This window comes from Dromaius novaehollandiae, chromosome W, assembly GCF_036370855.1.
Source record: "Dromaius novaehollandiae isolate bDroNov1 chromosome W, bDroNov1.hap1, whole genome shotgun sequence".
In the NCBI taxonomy this organism is placed as follows: domain Eukaryota; kingdom Metazoa; phylum Chordata; class Aves; order Casuariiformes; family Dromaiidae; genus Dromaius; species Dromaius novaehollandiae.
In genome coordinates this window covers 51,422,239-51,443,084 of record NC_088130.1, presented here as the reverse complement: position 1 = coordinate 51,443,084, position 20,846 = coordinate 51,422,239, and the positions used below count along the sequence as shown (strand labels likewise).

At 40.9% G+C, this 20,846-nt stretch overlaps 2 protein-coding genes across 2 annotated transcripts in view; one reads left to right on the top strand and one right to left on the bottom strand.

Annotated features, from left to right (window-relative positions):
* LOC135324485 (uncharacterized) overlaps window positions 1-16,096 on the bottom strand; it is a 26,049-nt gene extending 9,953 nt beyond the window's left edge. The window contains exons 1-8 of the mRNA XM_064500976.1: window positions 15,654-16,096; window positions 11,904-12,120; window positions 10,099-10,220; window positions 6,477-6,576; window positions 3,056-3,277; window positions 2,473-2,513; window positions 1,204-1,521; window positions 234-328 (exon numbers count right to left, since the gene is read on the bottom strand). Coding sequence (XP_064357046.1) covers window positions 234-328; window positions 1,204-1,521; window positions 2,473-2,513; window positions 3,056-3,277; window positions 6,477-6,576; window positions 10,099-10,220; window positions 11,904-12,120; window positions 15,654-15,866 — 1,328 coding nt within the window. The 5' untranslated portion in view covers window positions 15,867-16,096. The remainder of the gene's footprint in view (window positions 1-233; window positions 329-1,203; window positions 1,522-2,472; window positions 2,514-3,055; window positions 3,278-6,476; window positions 6,577-10,098; window positions 10,221-11,903; window positions 12,121-15,653) is intronic.
* Window positions 16,067-20,846, top strand: LOC112995780 (probable glutathione peroxidase 8). Its single transcript, XM_026120974.2, has 3 exons — window positions 16,067-16,349; window positions 16,978-17,239; window positions 20,065-20,846. The coding sequence occupies exons 1-3, from the start codon at window positions 16,143-16,145 to the stop codon at window positions 20,226-20,228; spliced, it is 633 nt and encodes a 210-aa protein (XP_025976759.1). The 5' UTR covers window positions 16,067-16,142; the 3' UTR covers window positions 20,229-20,846.

Here is a 20,846-nt window from a genome sequence, read left to right as displayed (position 1 = left end):
TGACAGCTTTCTGGAAGGTGAATAAGAAAGAGGGACTAAAGAGGAGGTCCAATTCACTTTGGCTGCTTTCCTGCTATGCAGTAAATCTACATATGATTTCTGAGAAGGCAGATAAGTAGAGAGACAGGATAAAGCACCTTTAAGCAAAGCCAGAGAAAACAGCTAAAATGATTGGGACTTTTGTCTAAGTAAAAACAGCAGGACTTTTTCTGTTAATAGGTTGTACCACTCACCTACTTAGAATATAATGATTCCAGCTCAGAGCTCCAACTACAGACAGGTGACCAAACATATTTCTCAACCTCTTTTTCGTTTCAATGTCCCACAGCTGCCAAACCAAACAAAAACAAACAACCCACAAATTTAACAACAAAAAGAAAAAAGATTTTTTATTAACTTAATTTGTTTGCAGGTAAGCCGCCACTCAGTTCTGATTTGATATATAGATGGCCTCAAGATCACTCATTTCACAACTAAGATATGAATAAATATTTCCAAATTTTGGTCCCTATACCACTGATGCTGAAGTCAGCAGGAATTAAAGGCAATGTAGATATCTGAGTTTAAAGCTATCTATTTAAGTGCCAGTATTTGGAAATCCATGCTTGAAATCATTGGCTTGAATACCTTCAGACTGCAGACTGATGTAAACTGCATCAGGTAGCTCCTCATATTATCTAGCATCTCAGCCAGCGTCTCACTAAAATCTTTGGATAACAGGATTGTTCTATAATAGCTGGCTGAGATATGTTTATATAATCTGATTGAAGTCAAATTCTGGTGTGTGAATCCATAAGAAGAATTTTGGCTTGAGTTCTAAAGGCACCTGTCACAACAGTGATCTTAGCAAGAGAGTTACAACAGAAAATAATCTGTGCTGGACAAAATTTCACATAGAGGTTCCTCTTACTGGTGGAAAAATATCTAACCCTGAACAGCTGAATCATTAATTCAGTCATTACCTTTCCAGTGGTTTCAGAGGCACCCTTACCTATAAGTAATACTGGAGAGCACTAAGGCATTTCAGTGAGATATAGCATGATACAGGGAGATGCTATATATCTGTCTCCAGCAGAGGGTTTTTTATATTTTACCCAATCTTTTTGGTTTGTTTCCTTAAAAAAAAAAATCAGTATGATGCAAGTTGTCTTGTGGCGCTTTAGATAAAAATGGAAAAGACTAAAAAGGCAAATTATCTAGTACTTGCACTTCTCCATCGCTGGTGCCAATTGCAAGGCAAGTTCCCTCTTTTATCCAAGCCAGAGAGGAAATGTATTTGGAACTGGAATTCAAATCAATCCTTTCAATGCCTTGGAGAGTTCTTCCATTCCAGATGTGTGCTGCAGGTCCTAGCGCAATAGCAATGAGATTTTCACGGTTCCAGTCCAGTATGTTTAGATCTAGAACAAAGCTATTAAAAGTTATTGCAGTAAAGTTGTAGGTAACAGGATGGGGGAAAGAGGTGCTTTTTTTTGTTTTGGTGGGGGAGAGAGGGGAGAGAACATTTAAAAAAAAAAAAAACTATGGGACAACTTCAGGAGACTACTGCTACAAGATTACTACTAATGTTATTCAATGAGAACACCAAATTAGAAAAACTAAATGAAGGGGAGTACCTCTAACAAGCCAAGGTGTCTACCAAGGCAACCTCCACAAACTGGTAAGTCTGTAGAGCAGAATCAGACTTGCAGCTTCCACTCCTTAGAATTTTTTAATCTGTCACTCTTCATTTTGGATGGCCACATCACTCACGCTAATTTCTGATACCAGAAATGAGGGTCATCCAGCAGTAGCTACAGTTCCAAGAAAACCCTTGTTCAAAGGTAACTCATGTTACTAATACACAAATACAGTTATACATAGGAATGACTCTATATGCAAGAGTCTCTCCTACCTCCTCAGGCTAATAACAACATTTACCCTGCAGGTGATACAAGAAAAAAAGCAGAAAAGAATTAAATTAGGAAAACTATGCTCCTCACCAGCAGAGCACTGTGCAGCAAAAGTATGCTGAAAACACTGTTTCCACTGCTCCTGATGCTAGGTGCATTGCATTTACAGATCCTGGCAAGACTTATCACAGACTGAGTAGCCTCAGAGCAGCCTGCTATGTCAGGCCTGAAGGAGTTGGTATATAACATTTAATACCAATCAAGGATGCTTCCCCCTGTCAAGGGAAATCCTCAGCTGTCCATTTAAGGCAGTTTAAACATCACTACACCACCCCTGAAACACAGAAGACATTACCACAGGACAAAGTCTGACATCATGCTTTAGTATCTAAAGTCACTCGGAAGAGCAACTGAATGTCAGCTGTTTGACTATGGCCCCAGCTGTTGTAACCAGAAATAAATATTAAAAAAGCATTTCCATAGACTTCTGCTAATGCCGTTATTCTTGGGGCTCACCTGGAGTACAATTGGTGTAAATCATCCAGGTAAGAGTCCAGACTTAACCTGCATATAAGCAAACCTTTATCCTGTCCTGTCCATAGATATATATCCAATGAACACCTGCAAAGACATCTCACATAAAAACCCACAGGGGCAATTTCTAACACTTGCGTATACAGGGTTGTTAGAACTTACCAAGTGTTAAGACATGTATTTGCTCCTACAGAGTGGAGCCCCATGTGTGTTCATGCGTAACTTGTGCATGTTTAATTTCTGCCCATACACCAAAGACATAGGTGAGAGTTCAGTTCAGAAGGTATCTATCATCTAAATTGTAAACAACATCACTGATGTGTGACATCAGATTGTGATATGTGCAGCAGATTTCAAAGTCTTCAATAAAGGTGCCACTATGTTGACAGGTGCTAAGTATCCAAGGGTAAGAGCTGATACGTCCTTAGCTTAATTAAGCAGGAGTAAGCATACTGGGTGGTTTTGAAAGTTGTATTGAGATCCATAGATGAACATGCATGAAAAGTTAAACTGCATGAAAGTTAAGTATTACAGATTACTAGGTTTGAGCAATCATCACTACATCCTGGGACAGACAGTTCTCAAAGGTGCATACTTATAAGAAAAATGACATCATGTGCAAGTCCTGCAGGGTTTCCATTTGATCTGACAGGGACATACCCTGCCCATCTTTCTTGAAACACACATCAAAATTCCCAACCTCTGCAATAAGCTCTGCACAGAAATAAATAACAACTTACAGTAATCATCGCGCAACCCAGACACATGAAGCCTCACTTCTGGCTCCAATGGTATGACAGGCTTCATGGTGGTAACAGCTCTAAACTCATTCTGCAGCCCCTTTCGACATTCTGCGTTTGAAGATTCAAAGCACACAATTCAGTAATACAAATCACCACAAGCCTAAGCCTTTCACACTCTCACTACTTTTGTCTGTCCATGGTCTAGAAGAGGCCAGAAGAGTCCCAAAATGCAAGACACTAAGGTAGATGAAAGTTGCCTTTTTCCCATTCTGTCGTATCTCCATGGATTCGGTCGGCTAGAATATAGAATGAAGTCCACTATAGTTTAAATTATATGCATAACCTGTTTTGTTTCATCTTTTTCTCCTTAGAATTTGTCAGAAGTTGTTAGTAGCAAAACATGTCAGACATACTCTCCCACTTCAAAACCCCCTCAAAGAGCAGTTAAACTTTAGCTTTCTGTTTTTAATTTCCCATCAAAAAGTCTCCCCCACCAATACCTAACCACAGGAAAAGGTTTTTAAAGCACACCCGCTTTGATCACAGCACGCTAAGTTCGTGACAACACGTAAGTGAGAAACAAAAGCAATTGCAGTAAAATACCAGTAAGAGCAAGCATAAGAGTCAGCCTTTGTGGTCACTGTCTACGTAATGCTGCAAAGACCACTAAATACTGTAGAAAAATAACTAGACCATCAGCAACAAGAATTTTTTAATGTTATATGTAAAAAATTATCTTGCTGTAATGTGCAGAGCAGATCCATATTTCTACACTTTCCTTTGTGTTTTGACTTTCTCAAGAATTTTTCAAGAAGAGAGGAGTGTTTAGAACAAATAGCAAATGCTCCAGAGACAGAAGAATTATTTAACAGAATAGCTAACCTTCTCTAAAGACAAACCAACGCTGAATCAAAACACAATAATGGAAAAACAGACAAATTCACAAAAATCATGCCTAACCACTTCAGTGTCTGCAGGTATCTGTCTCTTCCCTAAGTCACTCACTTACATGCCTAAAATATTGCCTCCACATCCACTAGCCACTACCTTCTCCAAAGCCCACTTAAGTTTCAAACTGTGTAGCCCTTGCCAGATGCCTCAAAATAGTGCGTTCTGAAAGATTTTATTTAATACAACAATCATATCACCCACATAATAAGTGTGGCAGTGGTTGTTGGCTGCCTCACCCAGAGTATGAGAAATCTTACTTTAAGGCCCTTTTCATCTGCAACCTAACAGGCCAGAAGCCAGCCATCACCAGTACAGACTGGCCTAGCTGAGGGTGAACACCATCCTCTTGTACTTACTTGTCTATTGAAGCCAGGATCCTACAAAGCTAAGATGCAGAAGTTTTGTCACTGAAGAGAGAATAAGGAACAGAAAACCTGTGTCTAGTTTAACAGTATGGGCTCTTCCCTGAGACACCTGAGTGCTAGTTCTTACTCAAATTTTTGCTAATAAATTTTATTCAGCTAACCTTCAGTGCCTAAAACATGGACTGCTCTTCTCCCATACAAGAATCAGACTTCATTCTGGTCCATCTCAGGCTCCATTCATTTTAAATTCTTTGGAGAACAGTGAGCTAGCTTTCTCTGTAGTACTTCCTATGACTTAAGAGTGACCTTGCTTATCACGCTGCCTACTGTCAAGCCCTTTCCAACATGCTTCTTTATCCCTATTTACTGCTTAAGGAACTTGCACATCTTGTTCTGGTTTGTGAATTTTGCTTGCAGAGCTGGGCACCTAACACTTGATGACTGCAAGAATAAATACGGCAGAGTGACTCACTTTGCAAACTTGGAGTTGCAAACTTGTTGCCTAGTTCTTGTCTGTGTCTTCAAAATCGCCTTCCTATTTTTCTTCAAAGACTTTTGTCACACACACAAAACCAAAGAAAGCTCATGAAAGCCTGAGTAAACTCTGACCCCTCTCTTCTCTAAATCTGCCTTCACGAAACCAAGTATTTGAGATGTGTGTATTTGAGATGCAGATTTATAACAATACACACAGACTTCAGAAGCTCACAGGCATCTGTTTCTGCAGGCCCACAAGGTCTGTGAAGGTGAAGATATTCATTTCTTTTGCATCATGACCAGACATGGGTTTGTATATAAAAGGGTGGAGGGAGGAAGTTTCTCACTGTTTTCACATGGGCAGGTTTGAAGACGTGATAGGAAGGCACACCATCAGAGCCACACCCAGATCCTGAGTTAGAAACTGTCCAGGCCTGCATAACTAACTGTGTCACTAAGTGGTCCTCTTCCTCATAGTTCCAGAAGGTTCCATATTTATGGACCAGAAACAAAAGTCAGTTCTTTAAAACTACAGTAATAAATTAATACATTAACAGTGATAGAGACAGAGGGACATCTTCCCACCAGCTGCCTGAAACTAAAAAAAGTTTTCCTAATGTGAAGCTCACTTATTTTCAAGCACAGCACTCTAGAAGCAGGTCTGCTGATCAGCCAGATTACACAGAGCTGCTCCATCAGGCATGTATGAAACCATCCCCAACCAATGCACGTAGACAAACTCCCACTCACCACAGAAGCCTGAATCAGCCCCGACTGGCAAGAATCCAAGGTACGCAGAAATAACCCAACCACCAAAACGAATTGTCTGTCCAAAGAGAATACACAACAGAAGACTGTTCTGATATTTAATGAACTGTCTCATGCCCAAATAACTCTGGGAATATCTATATTATTACACAGTTTTGCTCCTCAAATCCTACCTGCTTCCCAATCCACTGATCATTCACATTCCCTGCATGGTAGATCATTCCCAGAATATATCTTCTGGAGTAAACCAACTCCCTGCCAGATTAAACTAAGGGCAGTACTAGAAAGAGTTTGCTCCAGCAGCCTTTCCCTATAGGTAGACTGGATTAGGTTTGGCTCCCTCCACTCATCCAACACTATCCCTGCATGTCTTGTACTCTCACGTATCCAACAGTAGGCCATACATCCTATGTCCAGTCTGCAGCACAACCTTGCATTATTTCAGACATTTGAAACCAAAAAACCAACAGGAAATTAATAATGATGTTTTAGGGACACAAAGGTGTCCCACAGGGCCCAAAGGAGAGTCAGGTAAAATGCTGGAAGTCAGCTACGCTGGAAGAGGTGTAGTACTGCATCTTCAGAGGTAGTTGCAACTCTAGGAGCAGCCTGAAGCAGTGTGGCTCTCAGCTACCTTGTATTATTCTGTATCACTTGCTGGAGTAGGTTTCTTTTCCACTGTAGACGCAGCCTGCTATATTTTCTTGTTCAGTGTACACAAGGGTATTTCCTATACTGGAACTTACCTTTCCAAATGCAACTAATATTTTCACAGACCTTCATGCCACCACTTTCTGCATTGCTATATCCAACCTCTTGGACCATCAGAAGCTGAGAAGCACATTTCTGCCAATAAATTGGAGCAAAAAACAGAGTGAGTAAAGGAATGTGTAGCAAAACATACTTAAGTGTTATGTATAACAACTCTCAAAGGGCTCAATACCCTTTACACAAAAAGCTTCACAACAGCTTTTTTCTTGGACAGGAAGACCAGTAACAAACATAAAATACCAGTGTTCAAATCACATGCTCTAACTAGAACCACCATCTTTCCTTTGATAAAACACCAATTCACTACTTTGATTTGCTAATGATCACACAAACTTCAAAAAAGCTTTATGAACAAGGACATTGTACCAACAGAGGAGGTCCTAGGGCTCTGTATGTATGCACGCACTACAATAAGTTATCTGCTGAATATTAGTGCCCTCTTAAATTGGCATTTGGACTAACTTCACTGTGCATGCAGTGCCAAGTTTTCTACATGCAGGCAATAAATCTGATGCATCAAACTTGCTCTATGAGGGAAGATCAGGTTTCTGGTGCGTACACCACAGGATCATTGATTTCAGTATGAGACCTACTGTGGTGGATGTCAGAGTCCTCTTTTAAGCTAGGGTAGCAGAGCCTGGACTCCATGAGCCCATTCCTTAAACCACTACTACAGTCTGAAGCCCCTGATGCTAAAAAAATGATAATAAGTTTTATATATGTGTATATATATAAAAATATATACACACACAGAGGAAATCTCATAGAAATAAGAATTTTTTTTAGATTATCCTTTCTTCGGGTGCCAAAGAAACAGATGAAGCAGCAGAAAAATAGGAAAACAGAGATCTAACTTCTTACTAGAATTTTTTTCCCCATCTTCAGAAAAAAAATAGCTTAGGCTTTTGGCCAAGATTCAGAGAAAGGTTCAGATCAGCTCATATGGGATATGAATCTCTTCACCCATCCTTAGTAATAATGCATTTCTTCATAATGTTTATTCACTGAGTTGAATGCTCTGATGACAGCCTGTGTACTTGTCAAGAGGTCAAGAAACTGTCTGTCTGGTCTGTAATTCCTTATTCAATCAGGTAGAAATGCAGCTGATGTTTTCAACAGCCACTTAAGATTAACAATATGTTCCTTCTCCAATGTCTGTGAAATCCAGTCTTTCCAAGCAAGCCCACTGTTGCTCTTCTTCAAAACCCTGTTGTAATAATAAGAAATGTCTCACAAAAAAACATAACTAGAAGTAGTGTTTCTCCTTTACATATCTCAGCTGTTCTATAGCAGGCTTTCTGCTCTGAGAGGCTCTTTCTCCATGATTTATATAGACAACTTGGCAGAAAGCTAATCAGATTGTTTGGATCTGTATCCCTCTAAAGTAAGTGCAGACATTTCTATGGAAAACTTATTGTGTACATAGGGAAGTAAACTTTATGGCCCACACAGAGACCACACATGTTCACTGGAATGTGAGGAGGTTTTATTTTCAATGCATCCCACCCCTTTATGATACTGGGCAAGACAAATTAAATAGTCATTAATTACTGTATCTGAAAAGATTAATAGATTTCCTTATGGTTTTAGGCAGGACTGACCATTCCAAATGGTCTTATGCAGGACTTGGGTTTTGGTCATCGCACTATGTCATCTCAAAGACACCCACATCACACTTAGAAGCTGTGTGGTCCTTGGTGTAGGACTCTGAATACCTTACTTCCAACTCAACTTCTGCTTGTCAATCACAGTGTAATTCTGAGTAAGTCACCTCATCTTTCTGTGCAAGAGTCTTTCATGTATAAAGTAAAGACAATAACATTCACTCATCTTTTAAAAGACTGATTTAAGGAGGGAAGAACATTTTACAATTACTTTAGAGAAAGCACTGATAACCTCACAAAAAGGTTTAATTTCATTTCTCTGTGGGGTAGATTAAACTAAAATTACTAAATCCATACAGATTATGAATTTTAGAATTATTAAAATACACAGACTCACCAATGAGACCATGGGGCAGAGTGGGGAGAAATGAAGAAAAAAGCATTGTTGTTGAACAGAGAATTTTTCAGAATATTTTGCTTATTAAGAAAGGAAAGTGATTACCCTAAGGACCAAGACTGCCAGAATGACATAAAAGCAAGGTCTTTTCGTAAGATCCAATGACCTTCAGCAGTACAAGTATCAAAAAATACCTCCCAACAATTTCATTAGGTCAGCTGTCCTGAATTACCTTTTTTCAGAAGTTGAGCTTGATATCCTCATTGAGTCTTCTCAGTAATACTAATGAATGAGTACTATAAACCAGCATAAGCCAGGCCACTGAGCATGAAACTGTGAAGCATCTCTACTCAGCAGCTATAGCCATTTTCATGTGATTACTTTTCTGCTTATCAGTACTGACCTTGCAATTGGTGCAATCAAGGAAAGGACAGCACAAGTCTGGATAAAGCATGGTCAGTGACTAGAAGTTTACAGCTTAATATATGAACAGTCAGAACAGTCACAGTTAGATACCATTAGAAGAGGGAGGTGTTTATTTTCATGATGTGGTAGTAACTTTTACTAACACAGACAGGCATCACTCTACTTCACAAAAGAAGTCAATTTTCAAAAAGCTAGTGAACAGAAAGTGGTGGGTGGTTGGTGCATAAATTTAAGATGACTAAAAAGGAAAAGGTAAAGCCTGGAGGAAAAAAAAAAGAAAGAAAAGAAGAAAGGTCAGTGTCCATTAGCAAAATGAAGGAATAAAGTGTACAATAATAAAAAAAAAGCAGTACCTAAATGCGAGGAATAGATTTTAAACCATTAATTTCATCTAGAAAGCCGTTAAAATCCAATGGATGTATTAGTCCACAAAATGCACCAATCAATATAACATTATAGGATCCATAGGTAAAACAAAGCCAGCACGCCTATCCAGTTGATCAGCACAGACTGTTTCCTTTCCTCCAATTACCAGGATTTCTCCCCTCCTTATTGCAGTCTGAGTTTTTAAACACCTCAAGCTCTGGTTTGAAGTTTTTGTTTCATATGGTAAGCAGATTCCATGTCTTCTTCCACCCATGGCCATGAATCATTAAGAGTTACCATCTGACCTTTCCTTTCCGTTGTCATGACATAAGATTTAATTCACAGAAAGGTACTTTTTAGCAAATTGTTCCTAGCATCTCATTCTGTCTACGTGACAGAATGAACAGCTACATCCCGCACAACTGCAGAAATGATCTTCACACATAGCTGTTATTAAAGCAAGTAGAAAACTGAGTCATTCATGTTTTTCATGCATATTTTTCACAATATATGTTTTCCCTCACAGGTAACAAATAGATCTTGAGGGCTTCATTAGCTTGGTTTCAATTTTAGTTTGTAGGACGATAGCTTGGAGGAAGTATACAGAAGCTGAACCAGATAAACGACAAAGCAATTGTTCCTGATATTTCTCTAGCAGATGTTTCCTAAAGGGACCTCCTCTTGTTACTGTTCTCTATGTTAATAAGGTAGCATGTACATAACAGATTCCAGGCCAAAAATGAGGTAAGAACACATCAGGAAAGCAAATATCCTACCTCTGCAACTGAATGTTGCATCACTCACCTGTCTCTTTCCCATTTCAGCTCTGCTGCTATTTCTCTCTTCTAAGCCTGCTACATTGTGACTGCTAGCTAGAGTCACAACAGTTTTCTTGACAGAGAGTTTGTTAGGCACCTGAGATGACACTGCAAAATCAATTTTAATGAAACAGTCGCTTAAAAAATACACAGGGATGTTTGTCAAGTACTTTTCAGAATAGCACTGATTTCACTGTAACACTGATTTTTATAGTAAAAGCAGATCTGACACACTAAAAGTGGGACAATATAAACTATGATATTTGAGCTGGTCACAGTGGTTTTCCTTTATTGTCAGTAGGGAGAAGTTGGCATTTCTATAGTACTATTCATCTCATCCTAAAAGGAAGGTCTAAAAAGGTCAGATCAGCCATGCCCTCTACAATTAAAGAGTACAGATTTATTTGTGTAGCTCAGATCCAGACTTACCACTGCTGGACAGATAACATAGGACTTGCTGTTACAGAACCTTAAGTAGGGGAGGATTCATTTTGTTTTAGGACTTCAGCTTCCTAGACCTAAACATGTGTTATGACCACACTGTTGAACAGCAGTGACACTCTGCTTAACAGAATAGAACCACATTTTGTGAGTGTGCCCAGCAGCCATGCCCTGGTAGGAATGCATCCTGAATACTAAAGAGCATCTTTTATCTGCTGTCTAAAGATTTCCATCATTAATGAAGAAATGGAAGCTTTGCTTAGTCCCATAGTTTTTCCAGTAAACTCCTCCATGTACATAGAGTGTGTATACCCTTCCCCACTTTCCCTCAGCATTGGTGAAATTAGGAGTCAGTAAATTCAAAGGCTCACTTTAATCTTTCCTCAGCTCCCTCTGCTGTTCTTGGAGAGAAACAGCCTGCTCCAGAGCCAGTTCTTCTCCATACCAAGTCAGAGTACTGAAAATTTGATCTGTGCTCTGAATGGCCCTCAGGAAGGGCTTCCCTTGGCAGACAGGACCTTTGTCAACACCTGAAGCCTGAGGCAGTGGAGAGGGGACAAAAAAAATAGGGCACATTTCTCCTTCAGTGGGTTATCTCTGAATTCGGCTCACGAGCTGAACCTTATAACTTGTGTAAAACTAGCACTAGACCTGTTGCTCCTGAAACCCCCATCTGTGTGTACATGAGAGCACAAACAGCCTTGTGTTTTCCCCAAATTCTCTCTGTACACTACATCACATCCAGGCATGCAGACTGGTCCAGGCTCTGCAGACATGACCTTGTCTAGGGTAGCTGTGTGTAAGAGAAAAGGAATGCAGAGGGAAGGGAAGAAGAGAGGCTTGCATGAACTCTCCTACCGTCTTATCAGCTATTGTCAGCTATTCCAGATATGGATATGCAGTAACACACCCTGTACACTGTTTTAGCCCACTGCAACTTGAATCCAGTTCAACACAGCCCCCATCTTTGAGGTATAGAAGTTGCAGGAGAAATTGCTTGGTTGGAGATGGGGTTTTGGCCTCTTTTCTTTCACCTTCCCAGACATCAACTCTGTATGACCTGCTGTGTCTGTCCTAGACTGTCCGTGCGCTGATAACAGGAACCTTGGGCCTGGCTTTCCTCTCACATCAGCAGTGTAATTCTACTGAGAGGAAGCTGGCCCTGAGCTCTCTCTCTTCATGATCGTCTGTACAGACTGCTGCTGCTGCGCACAACGATAGCCAAAGCTCCACTGCGACAGGTGAAAACACCATCCCACATCTTTCAGTGAATCCCCTCTCCTGATCATTTCAGAACCCCCTGAATGACCCCATCCCCTATTATGAAACTTCCTTTGCATTCTGACTGACCTGGAGTATTCCCAGGTGCATTGATGAGCCGAGGTGCCCCAGAAGCACTAATATCTGTCATCTGAGAGGCCCCGTGCAGCTCCTCTGTGCTGCTTCTCATGTGCAGCTGCTGCCATCTTGTGACAATAGGGCTACTTGCCACCGGCGCCCTGGCTGTCAGCTTCTTCTTGATGGAATTCTTAAACCTGGAGTACGAGGTCCTTCTGGATTCTGGGGTCTGCATAAAGGAAGAGATCCAAATCACCAAAGTTAGTCATGACTTAATATTGTTCTGTCCCTTTACACTACTTTGCCCATAAGAAAGCTTTGCTCTGCCACTCTGCATGGGCTTATGCCGCATTGCAGTGACATGTCATGAAAATGCACCTTTGGCTGAAGATGGCTCCAACAATTGCCTGGGTGGAAACTTTCTGCCCAGGCCAGCCCCTGCAAAGCAAGGGCAGCCCCTGTGAGGCCTTGGTCCCTGCTCCATACACAGGTGAGGGCAACTGCCATGCCCAGAGTTGGCTGACTTCTCCTCATAAATCCTACAGCATCAGGACATGGGAACACACCATGACAAATGAATTTCTCTGCCCATAACTAACCCCAAAAAGTAGAATCTGAATTGATCTAAATGCAAGTTCACAAAATTAACAGATATACTACTGAGGGAAATACCAAGCATGCAATGTTTGAAGAGCTCAAATGGGGAACTTTTTACATCAAAGGTGTAATTATGGGTGAATTCAGTTACTTGCATGCAAACTGCTTCACCTCAGGACAAGCTAAGGGACATTGTTTCCTGATGCAGTGAGCAACTGGACTTACCTGTTCCAGAACACAAAAGAGAAACAGCTACTCTCCTTGTGATACAAAATAACACACAAAAATTGAACAAAGCTAGAACTGGAGCTGAGTCACTACTTCCCGTTAAACAATCAGTAGGATATTTACCTAAAGAAGAACCTTAGATAAGGAAGTTAAAAACCTTAAGGATTTAAGCATAAGAGAAGAAAGGCAGTATATTAAAAGTAAGTGGAAAAAAAGAAACAAAAGATTAAATGACAAGGTATACAAACTTTTCTAGTCAGGTAAGTACCCCTGAATCAATGGGCAATGACCTCAGGTGAAGAAAAGAGAGAGAAGCAAAGTAGGGAAGGTAAAATCTTGGATAGAAATTAGGAAGCCTAAAGAACAAGCAAGACAAGGACATAACAAGTGGTATCATTGGTCCCTATCATCATAGTAATCAAAAAGTGAAGATTCATTATTTGCCAAGGTCACACAGAAAGCCTATGGCAGAGAATTAAACTAAATTTGGCTATTGCCAAATGCATTAGGCTACAGCATGGGCCTTTGAAAGACCCAATGCATTTTCACACATTTCACTTAGGATCCTAGGTCTAGACTCTCCTGAGAGAAGGGCATTCAGTAAAACCTGTATTTTGGCTGTTTGAAATCAGACTGCTCTTCTGATTTTTGCCCAAAGAAGGACTTCGCTCATTTCTTATCTCCTCACCAACAGTTGGGTTTGCTCATGTTATTTTTAATGTTACCTTAATCACAGAATGGTTGAGGTTGGAATGGACCTCTGGAGATTACCTAGTCCAACCCCCCTGCTCATGCAGGGTCACCTACAACATGTTGCACAGGACCCTGTCCAGATGGCTTTTGAATATCTTCAAGGAAGGAGACTCCACAATCTCTCTAGGCAACCTCTTCCAGTGCTCGGTTGCCCTCACACTAAAGAAGTTTTTCCTCATGTTTGGATGGAACTTCCTGTGTTTCAGTTTGTGCCTGTTGCCTCTTGTCCTGTCACTGGGCACCACTGAAGAGTCTGGCCCCATCCTCTCTACACCCTCCTTTCAGATACTTCTACACATTGATAAGATCCTCCCTCAGCCTTCCCTTCTCCAGGCTGAACAGTCCCAGCTGTCACAGCCTCTTCTCATAGGAGAGATGCTCCAGTCCCTTAATCATCTTAGTAGCCCTCTGCTTGACTCACTCCAGTAGCTCCATGTTTCTCTTGTATTGGGAAGCCCAGAACTGGACACAGCACTCCAGGTGTGGCCTCACCAGGGCTGAGTAGAGAGGGAGGATCACCTCCCTCGACCTGCTGGCAACACTCTTCCTAATGCAGCCCAGGATACCATTGGCCTTCCTGGCCACAAGGGCACACTGCTGGCTCATGGTCAGCCTGTCCACCGGGACTTTCAGGTCCATCTCCACAGAGCTGCTTTCCAGCCCCCAGCCTGTACTGGTGCATGGGGTTATTGCTCCCTAGGTGCAGGACTCTGCACTTGCCTTTGGTGAACTTCATGAGGTTCCTCTTTACCCATCTCTCCAGCCTGTCGAGGTCTCTCTGAATGGCAGCACAGCCCTCTGGGGTACCAGCCACCCCTCCCAGTTTAGTATCATCTGCTAACTTGCTGCAGGTGCCTTCTGCCCCTTCATCCAGGTCACTGATGAATAAGCTGAATGATACTGGGCCCAGTATTGACCCCTGGGGGACACCGCTATCTACAGGCCTCCAACTAGACTCTGCACTGATGATCACAACCCTCTGAGCTCCACCTTTCAGCCAGTTCTCAATCCACTTCACTGTCTGCTCATCTATTCCACACTTCCTGAGCTTGCCTATGAGGATGTCATGGGAGACAGTGCCAGAAGCCTTACTGAAGCCAAGTAGGCATCATCCACTGCTTTTCCCTCATCTACCCGGCCAGTCATCCCATCGTAGAAGGCTATCAGATTGGTTAAGCATGATTTCCCCTTTGTGAATCCCTGCTGACTACTCCTGATCACCTTCTTATCCTTCACATGCATATATTAAGGCATACTATATTAATTAAAATTAAATGATAGATTTACATTTCTTACTTTTAAATCCATTCATACAGGCAATCTCTAAGCAAACAAGTGTGCAAAAAACCTCTAAACATAAAAATGTATCAAAATTTGAATTGGAAGAGCCTGGATAATATCAAACACATTCAAATTTGACTTTTAAATGGTTTTTGAAGTCAGCAGAATTTGTCATACAGCTTTTTGACTGTAGCTTTGTTCATTTTAGCACAGATGTCCATGCCTGTTCTGTCCCCACCTCTGAAACACCATGGTTTTAGGCCTCATCGTCAGTCAGAGATCAAGCCTCACATATGCCCATATCAGAGAAAACACTCATACAAATACTGAAAATCAAGAGAAGTGACAGAGAAAGAGAGGGAAAAGCAAAGGGTCAGAAAGGAAAAGGGAAGATATGACCAACTATAGACAAAAAATCTGTTCTTTCAGTAACTGTGCTGTCACTACATGTTTATGTCTGAAAAGTCCCTTTGGATACCAAGAAGCAACAGGCAAAGACAGCAATTACTCTAGCATAGGGGAAAAGTCTTGGGGGAGAGGGTGGGAACAAAAAAAACAGGGCAAATAGAGAAGATGCCAGACTTGCACGGCTTTAAAGTTCAGAGTGTCTTTCAATTTCCTCATTAAAACGCCACTGGAGAGAGATGTCTGGCTTAGGCTGAGAATCTCAGCCAATTCCTTCTTCTCTTGTACAGAACCTTCATCTTCTCATCTCAGCAGAGGTAGCAGGTAGTTAGACAGTGGCATTAAGAAAAAGCCCATTTTCTATCATGAGTTCTACACTCCCTTTCCCTGTTGAAAAAAATCATTTGATTTTCTTCCCTCACACCAGCCCACAAACAAGGATCTTACTTTACCCATAATGCTGTAAAAGAGTCTTACAGACAAATCCACAGATGTTACCTGTAATCGCACAGCAGCTGATAACAGGCAGAAGAGAGGCAGTGCACAGGGCAGGTTCTGCCATACTGCCCTCTTTCTACCCAAAGAGCTGGCCCCAAACTGCTTGTCCTCTCTGATAACATAGGGGCCCAGGGGATGTGCTAGAGCTGCACTTACAGACCCACAAAAGAGGTCCCAGACAGTTCTCAAGACAATGTGCAAACACTGAAGCATTCCACATAACTCAGTCGAATAAAGCAATCAATATCCTTAGGTGATGGGAACACACTTTCCACTTGTTTCTTTTTTCCTAGTGGGAGCCATTTCTGTAATTTACTAAGTGTTCTGAAGTCCAGCACAGGCAATGCAAAAGGAAACGGTCACTTCTACAGCAGGAACAAAATGAGCAGCTTGTTCTTTTCAGCCGGAGCAGCATAGCTGCGAGTTTCATATTTCAGCTCCTCCTTCACATTCCAGGCCTGCCCAGGCTCCTCTCCAAAGTTTTTGAAAATGGAGCCTCTCACAACTACTTATCCTTTAAAATATTCCGTGCCCAAAGCCAGGGTCTTTGTTGTTTTTCTGTCGATGGTTTTGTGTACTGCAGTTCTCTGCCTATTGCAACTCAAATTTTTTAAACCTAAAATCAAAGATTTTTATTCTTTTGAAGTCAAGGATTCACGAGGAAGGATTGTTTCCTTGGAAAAGTACAGAGGGAAAGTAAGTTACGACTTCATTATATCTTTGTCTTGAATCTTTACTGAAAGCTATATCCATTTGTATGTGGCAAAAAAGTTTGGTTATGGGAATTTATGATAGAGTTTGTGCTAAATTCCTGTTCTTTAAAACATAAAACATAAGCTAGAGGGAAGTTTTACTTAGGCATGCCTCAATAATTAAGGATGAATTACAAATAAAGATTATTAAATAAATTACAATAAAGAAAGAGAATTTCTTTTAATCCATAGGGTTAACAATGGAATTTGTGCATTAACTATATTAGTCAAAAAGGGCAGTATGTTGTGTTGAATTTTTGAAGCTGATGTAACAAATATGATTTTAGTGCCTGTCTTAAATATATGCTTTTTGCATGCTTATCTTTAAGCGAAGCTGTAATTAGAAACAGTTTATCCATTTACAGGATTTTCAAAACAGGTGGTCTTAAAAAAGCAAATACCTTCAGCTGTTATCATTCTTACTCCATTTACTGAAATTATGGTCAGAGAGATAAGTTTAACCCTCCAGAAAGAACCACTGAGAATGTGGAATATGCCACTTTAAGACTTGATTGAAATCTCTATGCCATCTTTAGTTTCTTTCTAAGTATTCTAACTTTATTTCCCTGAAGGCGACTTTGGTTGTAAACGTGGCCAGTTACTGCCAACACACAGACAAAAATTACATCGCACTGCAAGAACTGCACAGAGAGTTTGGTCCCTCCCACTTCACTGTGCTGGCTTTTCCCTGCAACCAGTTCGGAGAATCAGAGCCTAGTTCAAGCCAGGAAATAGAATCTTTTGCCAAAGGAAACTATGGAGTAACCTTCCCTGTTTTCCACAAAATCAAGATTCTAGGATCAGAAGCAGAGCCGGCCTTTAAGTTTCTAATAGGTAACTATTTTCTTTCTGTATATTGCACCGCCTGTAACTGTGGTATCGTCTCTAAATTCCAGCCTGGGTTTATCAAGCCTAATTTGAGCAGTCATCGCAGTCTTCATAGTCTACGGAGAGAAACAGGCACTCTCGGAACACAATTCATCTCATTCTAATGCAGATATCAAAAAACCCCAAAACAGCAAAAAAGAGTAGTACCCTAAAAGCGCCCGCTTCTCCCCACTGATGATAAAAAAAAATCTACTGTGACTAGCCCAGCTAGAAACATCTCTTTCGTGAACATACAAAGCTGAGTGCAAAAACTCCCATCTACAAAATCCTGTTTCAAATTATGTGATATTTGTTGGGAAACAACTTTTCTTATGGAGAAAAATGTAACTATGGTTGCTAATTCTTCAAGTAATTATTAAGACAAACAGATGCAGATAAGAAAATCCCTTTCTTAGCAAAGAGTCATTTTATTAACTCATCTTGTGAGTTTAAGGTCCCAGCCTGCAAAATCCACTTGCACAAATATTCCAGACTCCTGTTACATTAGGCATTTACTGACTTAAAGCCCTCATGCTCTCACAACGAAAATGAGACTGTATTCAGTTGACCAAAACACTCACAGACACAAAGCCAACTAAAAAACCTCTCTGAATTTTCCTGAGCTTTGGTCAGGTCTTCATAAACCAAACACTGGTATATGAAAGAAAGGATAATTAGACCACAACCCTTCTCTATCACATCTTTTTTAACTAGAAAATAAGGTGTGAGAAGACCCCCTAACTATATAGCATCTCCCTGCCCCATTCAGGATCACAGCTACCTAAACCAGTACAACAGGTGCTTTCCCAGACTAGTACAGTAGTCATGACAGACTCCAAAACTTCCCAGTCTATTCCAGTTTGTCACAACTCTTCTTGTTAGAAAGATATTTGCACATCTAAATGAAATCTCTCTTACACCACTTAAACCCATTGCTTCTTGTCATATCCTCAGTGATGCCTCTTAGGTACTCAAAAATTATCACACCTCTCCTCAGTCGTTTCTTAACTGGTCACAATAGTCACTATGACTGTGCTTCCTCCCACCTACCTTTAGGCATCTCGTCAAGGACCTCAGGTAAAGTCTCGTTCTGAGTTGCCTCGATGTCCAGTGGAATTATTGAATTGCACTCTGGAGAGGCCTCTCCAAGTTCATTAGAGAGGAGACCAGGGCAAATAGTCACCAGATACCAGAGCAAATAGTCTCACTGTGCCTCACATCCTCCTCTTTCAACAGATAGATTATTTACCAGCCCCACATAGGATGATGACATAAGGATACAGAAGTGAAAAGGGGAACTTGGATGTCACATGCATCATTTTATGCCATCAGTACAGAACTAAACCTTGTTTCCATTCACCTAGCTGAAAACATTGGACTTTCTTTGTCCTCCATGTCCTTACCAAGGAAAAGGGTTGCACTTTAATGACAGCACAGAGGGTGTAAAGTTTAGTAGACTTTGACCAGTTGGCTGGCTAAACATACCTAATCCTACCCAAACAGAAACAGAACTACCATATTCACTCATTCAGTTCTTGTTTGACATATTGTTCATCCATAAAAAGGACAAAGATCCCCTGGTAATTAAATATTTTGAAATAAGACCTTTCTTTTACTGCATTCCTGTGCTTCACAGGAAATTACTGTGCATCACAATCAAATAAGTACCTCTCCTATATTTAGTTGTCCTGACAATCAGAAGATTGAACATTTTCATGCTACATCTTCTGCTGAGTGTGACCACTAGCTGGCATTTGTCCACCACTGTTAGATAGGTTAGTGCAAAAAAGGATCTACTGAGAGCATAAACATGGTGTGAAGGCCTTCACACAACTCAACATCCTGTTGCCTCCGTAGCAGTAAGGAGTTTTGCTGGTCCAGTGCAAGGTTTGTGACTTTGCCTGTCCTAGAATAACCTCCAGCTTCCTATGTATACATACTTACAGTTACTCATATACCTTAATAAACCCTGAAAGAACACTCAGACACAGGGTTATGTTACCTCAAGACTGATCCTAGATGTAACAACTCAAAGCTGTAATTACTAGCTGGGTCAGAGCCTCCATGACAAGAGCTTTACCATACCTATTGCTTGCATGAAGTCCTCTTACAGTCATGATATTACAAATATTGTAAATGGCAAAGTTCAGCACACTGCTTCCAAGGATCAGTGTAGGGCTCAGCACTGTTGCCCACTGTATGCCTGTCCCCTGGTCAAAATCTCCTGCAGTTTTCTTCTACTTCTTCCCTCAAAGCAAGACTTCCCCTCCCTGCCCAGGACTGGAAAGACTCTCCCAGGATAAAGGCAGAGTCAAGAAACTGCTTCTGTCTCCTCTGAGAGCCATATAGTTTCCTGATATTATTTCCGGAGTCAAGGGGCTCTCTGCCAGGCATTAATTACAGCGACGTTACCATTAAGGTTCTGCCTTATGGGTTGGAAGGAGCTGAAGGAAGCCACCACAGCCACTATGGCTTCCTGCTCCCATTTCTCCTCCCCTAAGCCCACATAACACTGGGGATTCCCTAATGAGTATGCAGCCCCCATATGATCCTCCATAGCAAGCAGAATATAGTAAAAGTAGAAACTTTTCAACGGTTTCAACAGAAGGTGAGAGTATCATGCACTTCCCACTTTTCAGATCATTAACACCAACCAGTAAACTCATGTCCAGAGTGCTACCAAAGAACAAGGAGGGATTAAAAGAAACAAATAGTTAACCAGCCACTGCTGGGTAATTAAACAATCACAAGCCTAAGCGAGTCATTAAAATGATCTGATGCCACTCTTGCAGATTCTTCAAAGAAAGAGCCTAGATGGAATTTCTGGAAATATCTTGTCAACCCCGAAGGTAAAGTAGTAAAATTCTGGAGACCTGAAGAACCCATAGGAACTATCAAGCCAGAAGTAGCATCCTTGATCAGACAGATCATCATGAAAAAAAGGGAAGATCTCTGAAAAAGCCATTCAGTCTGTGAATCCATTCAACGGCATGTGTGCACAACCTTAGTACATTCCTGGGAAATGCTGCTAGAAGCTAAACCATCAGGTGATTTTACTTCTCTTTGGTGTTAGTATTTTCAGCTCCACTGTGTCAATTAATGTTGGATTTGCTCCTGCAATGGTGCTCCTCCTTGAGCACCACTGAGGTCATCGAGAATGGCAAGGCACTCAGTACCTCACAGGACTAGACCTGCAATTCGCATAAAGTTTCTGAATGTTTCTTTACATTGCTGACCCTGGCTAGTCACAGTTGTCACCAGCAGGAATATGGCTAAAAACAAGAGGACCTATGCAAATACTGAATAACTTATCAACCAAGGAGTTTTGTTTCCCATCTACCAGTAACAAGTAGGTTTTGATATGCCATTAACACACAACTGCCCTGACTGAATGATATGGAGTCCAGAGATATCGTATCAGAGTTTTTAGAAACAAATGTCACTGAAGATATCAGCTTTGCAATATTAACAGAGGACATTTACTGAATTGTGAAGCTGTAAACCTGGTCCTAAAATAAACTGTACATAGAAAATGAGATTATTATTAAAAGGGAAAGAAAAAGTGACAAAAATG

What these genes read in the sequence shown, in the direction of transcription:
- LOC112995780 (XM_026120974.2), top strand. Translation starts at nt 16,143, where the DNA reads ATGGAGCCTCTCACAACTACTTATCCTTTAAAATATTCCGTGCCCAAA. An exon ending in TGGAAAAGTACAGAGGGAAA is followed by an intron (nt 16,350 to 16,977) that starts GTAAGTTACGAC and finishes ATTTCCCTGAAG; the next exon opens with GCGACTTTGGTTGTAAACGT. An exon ending in GGCCTTTAAGTTTCTAATAG is followed by an intron (nt 17,240 to 20,064) that starts GTAACTATTTTC and finishes CCACTCTTGCAG; the next exon opens with ATTCTTCAAAGAAAGAGCCT.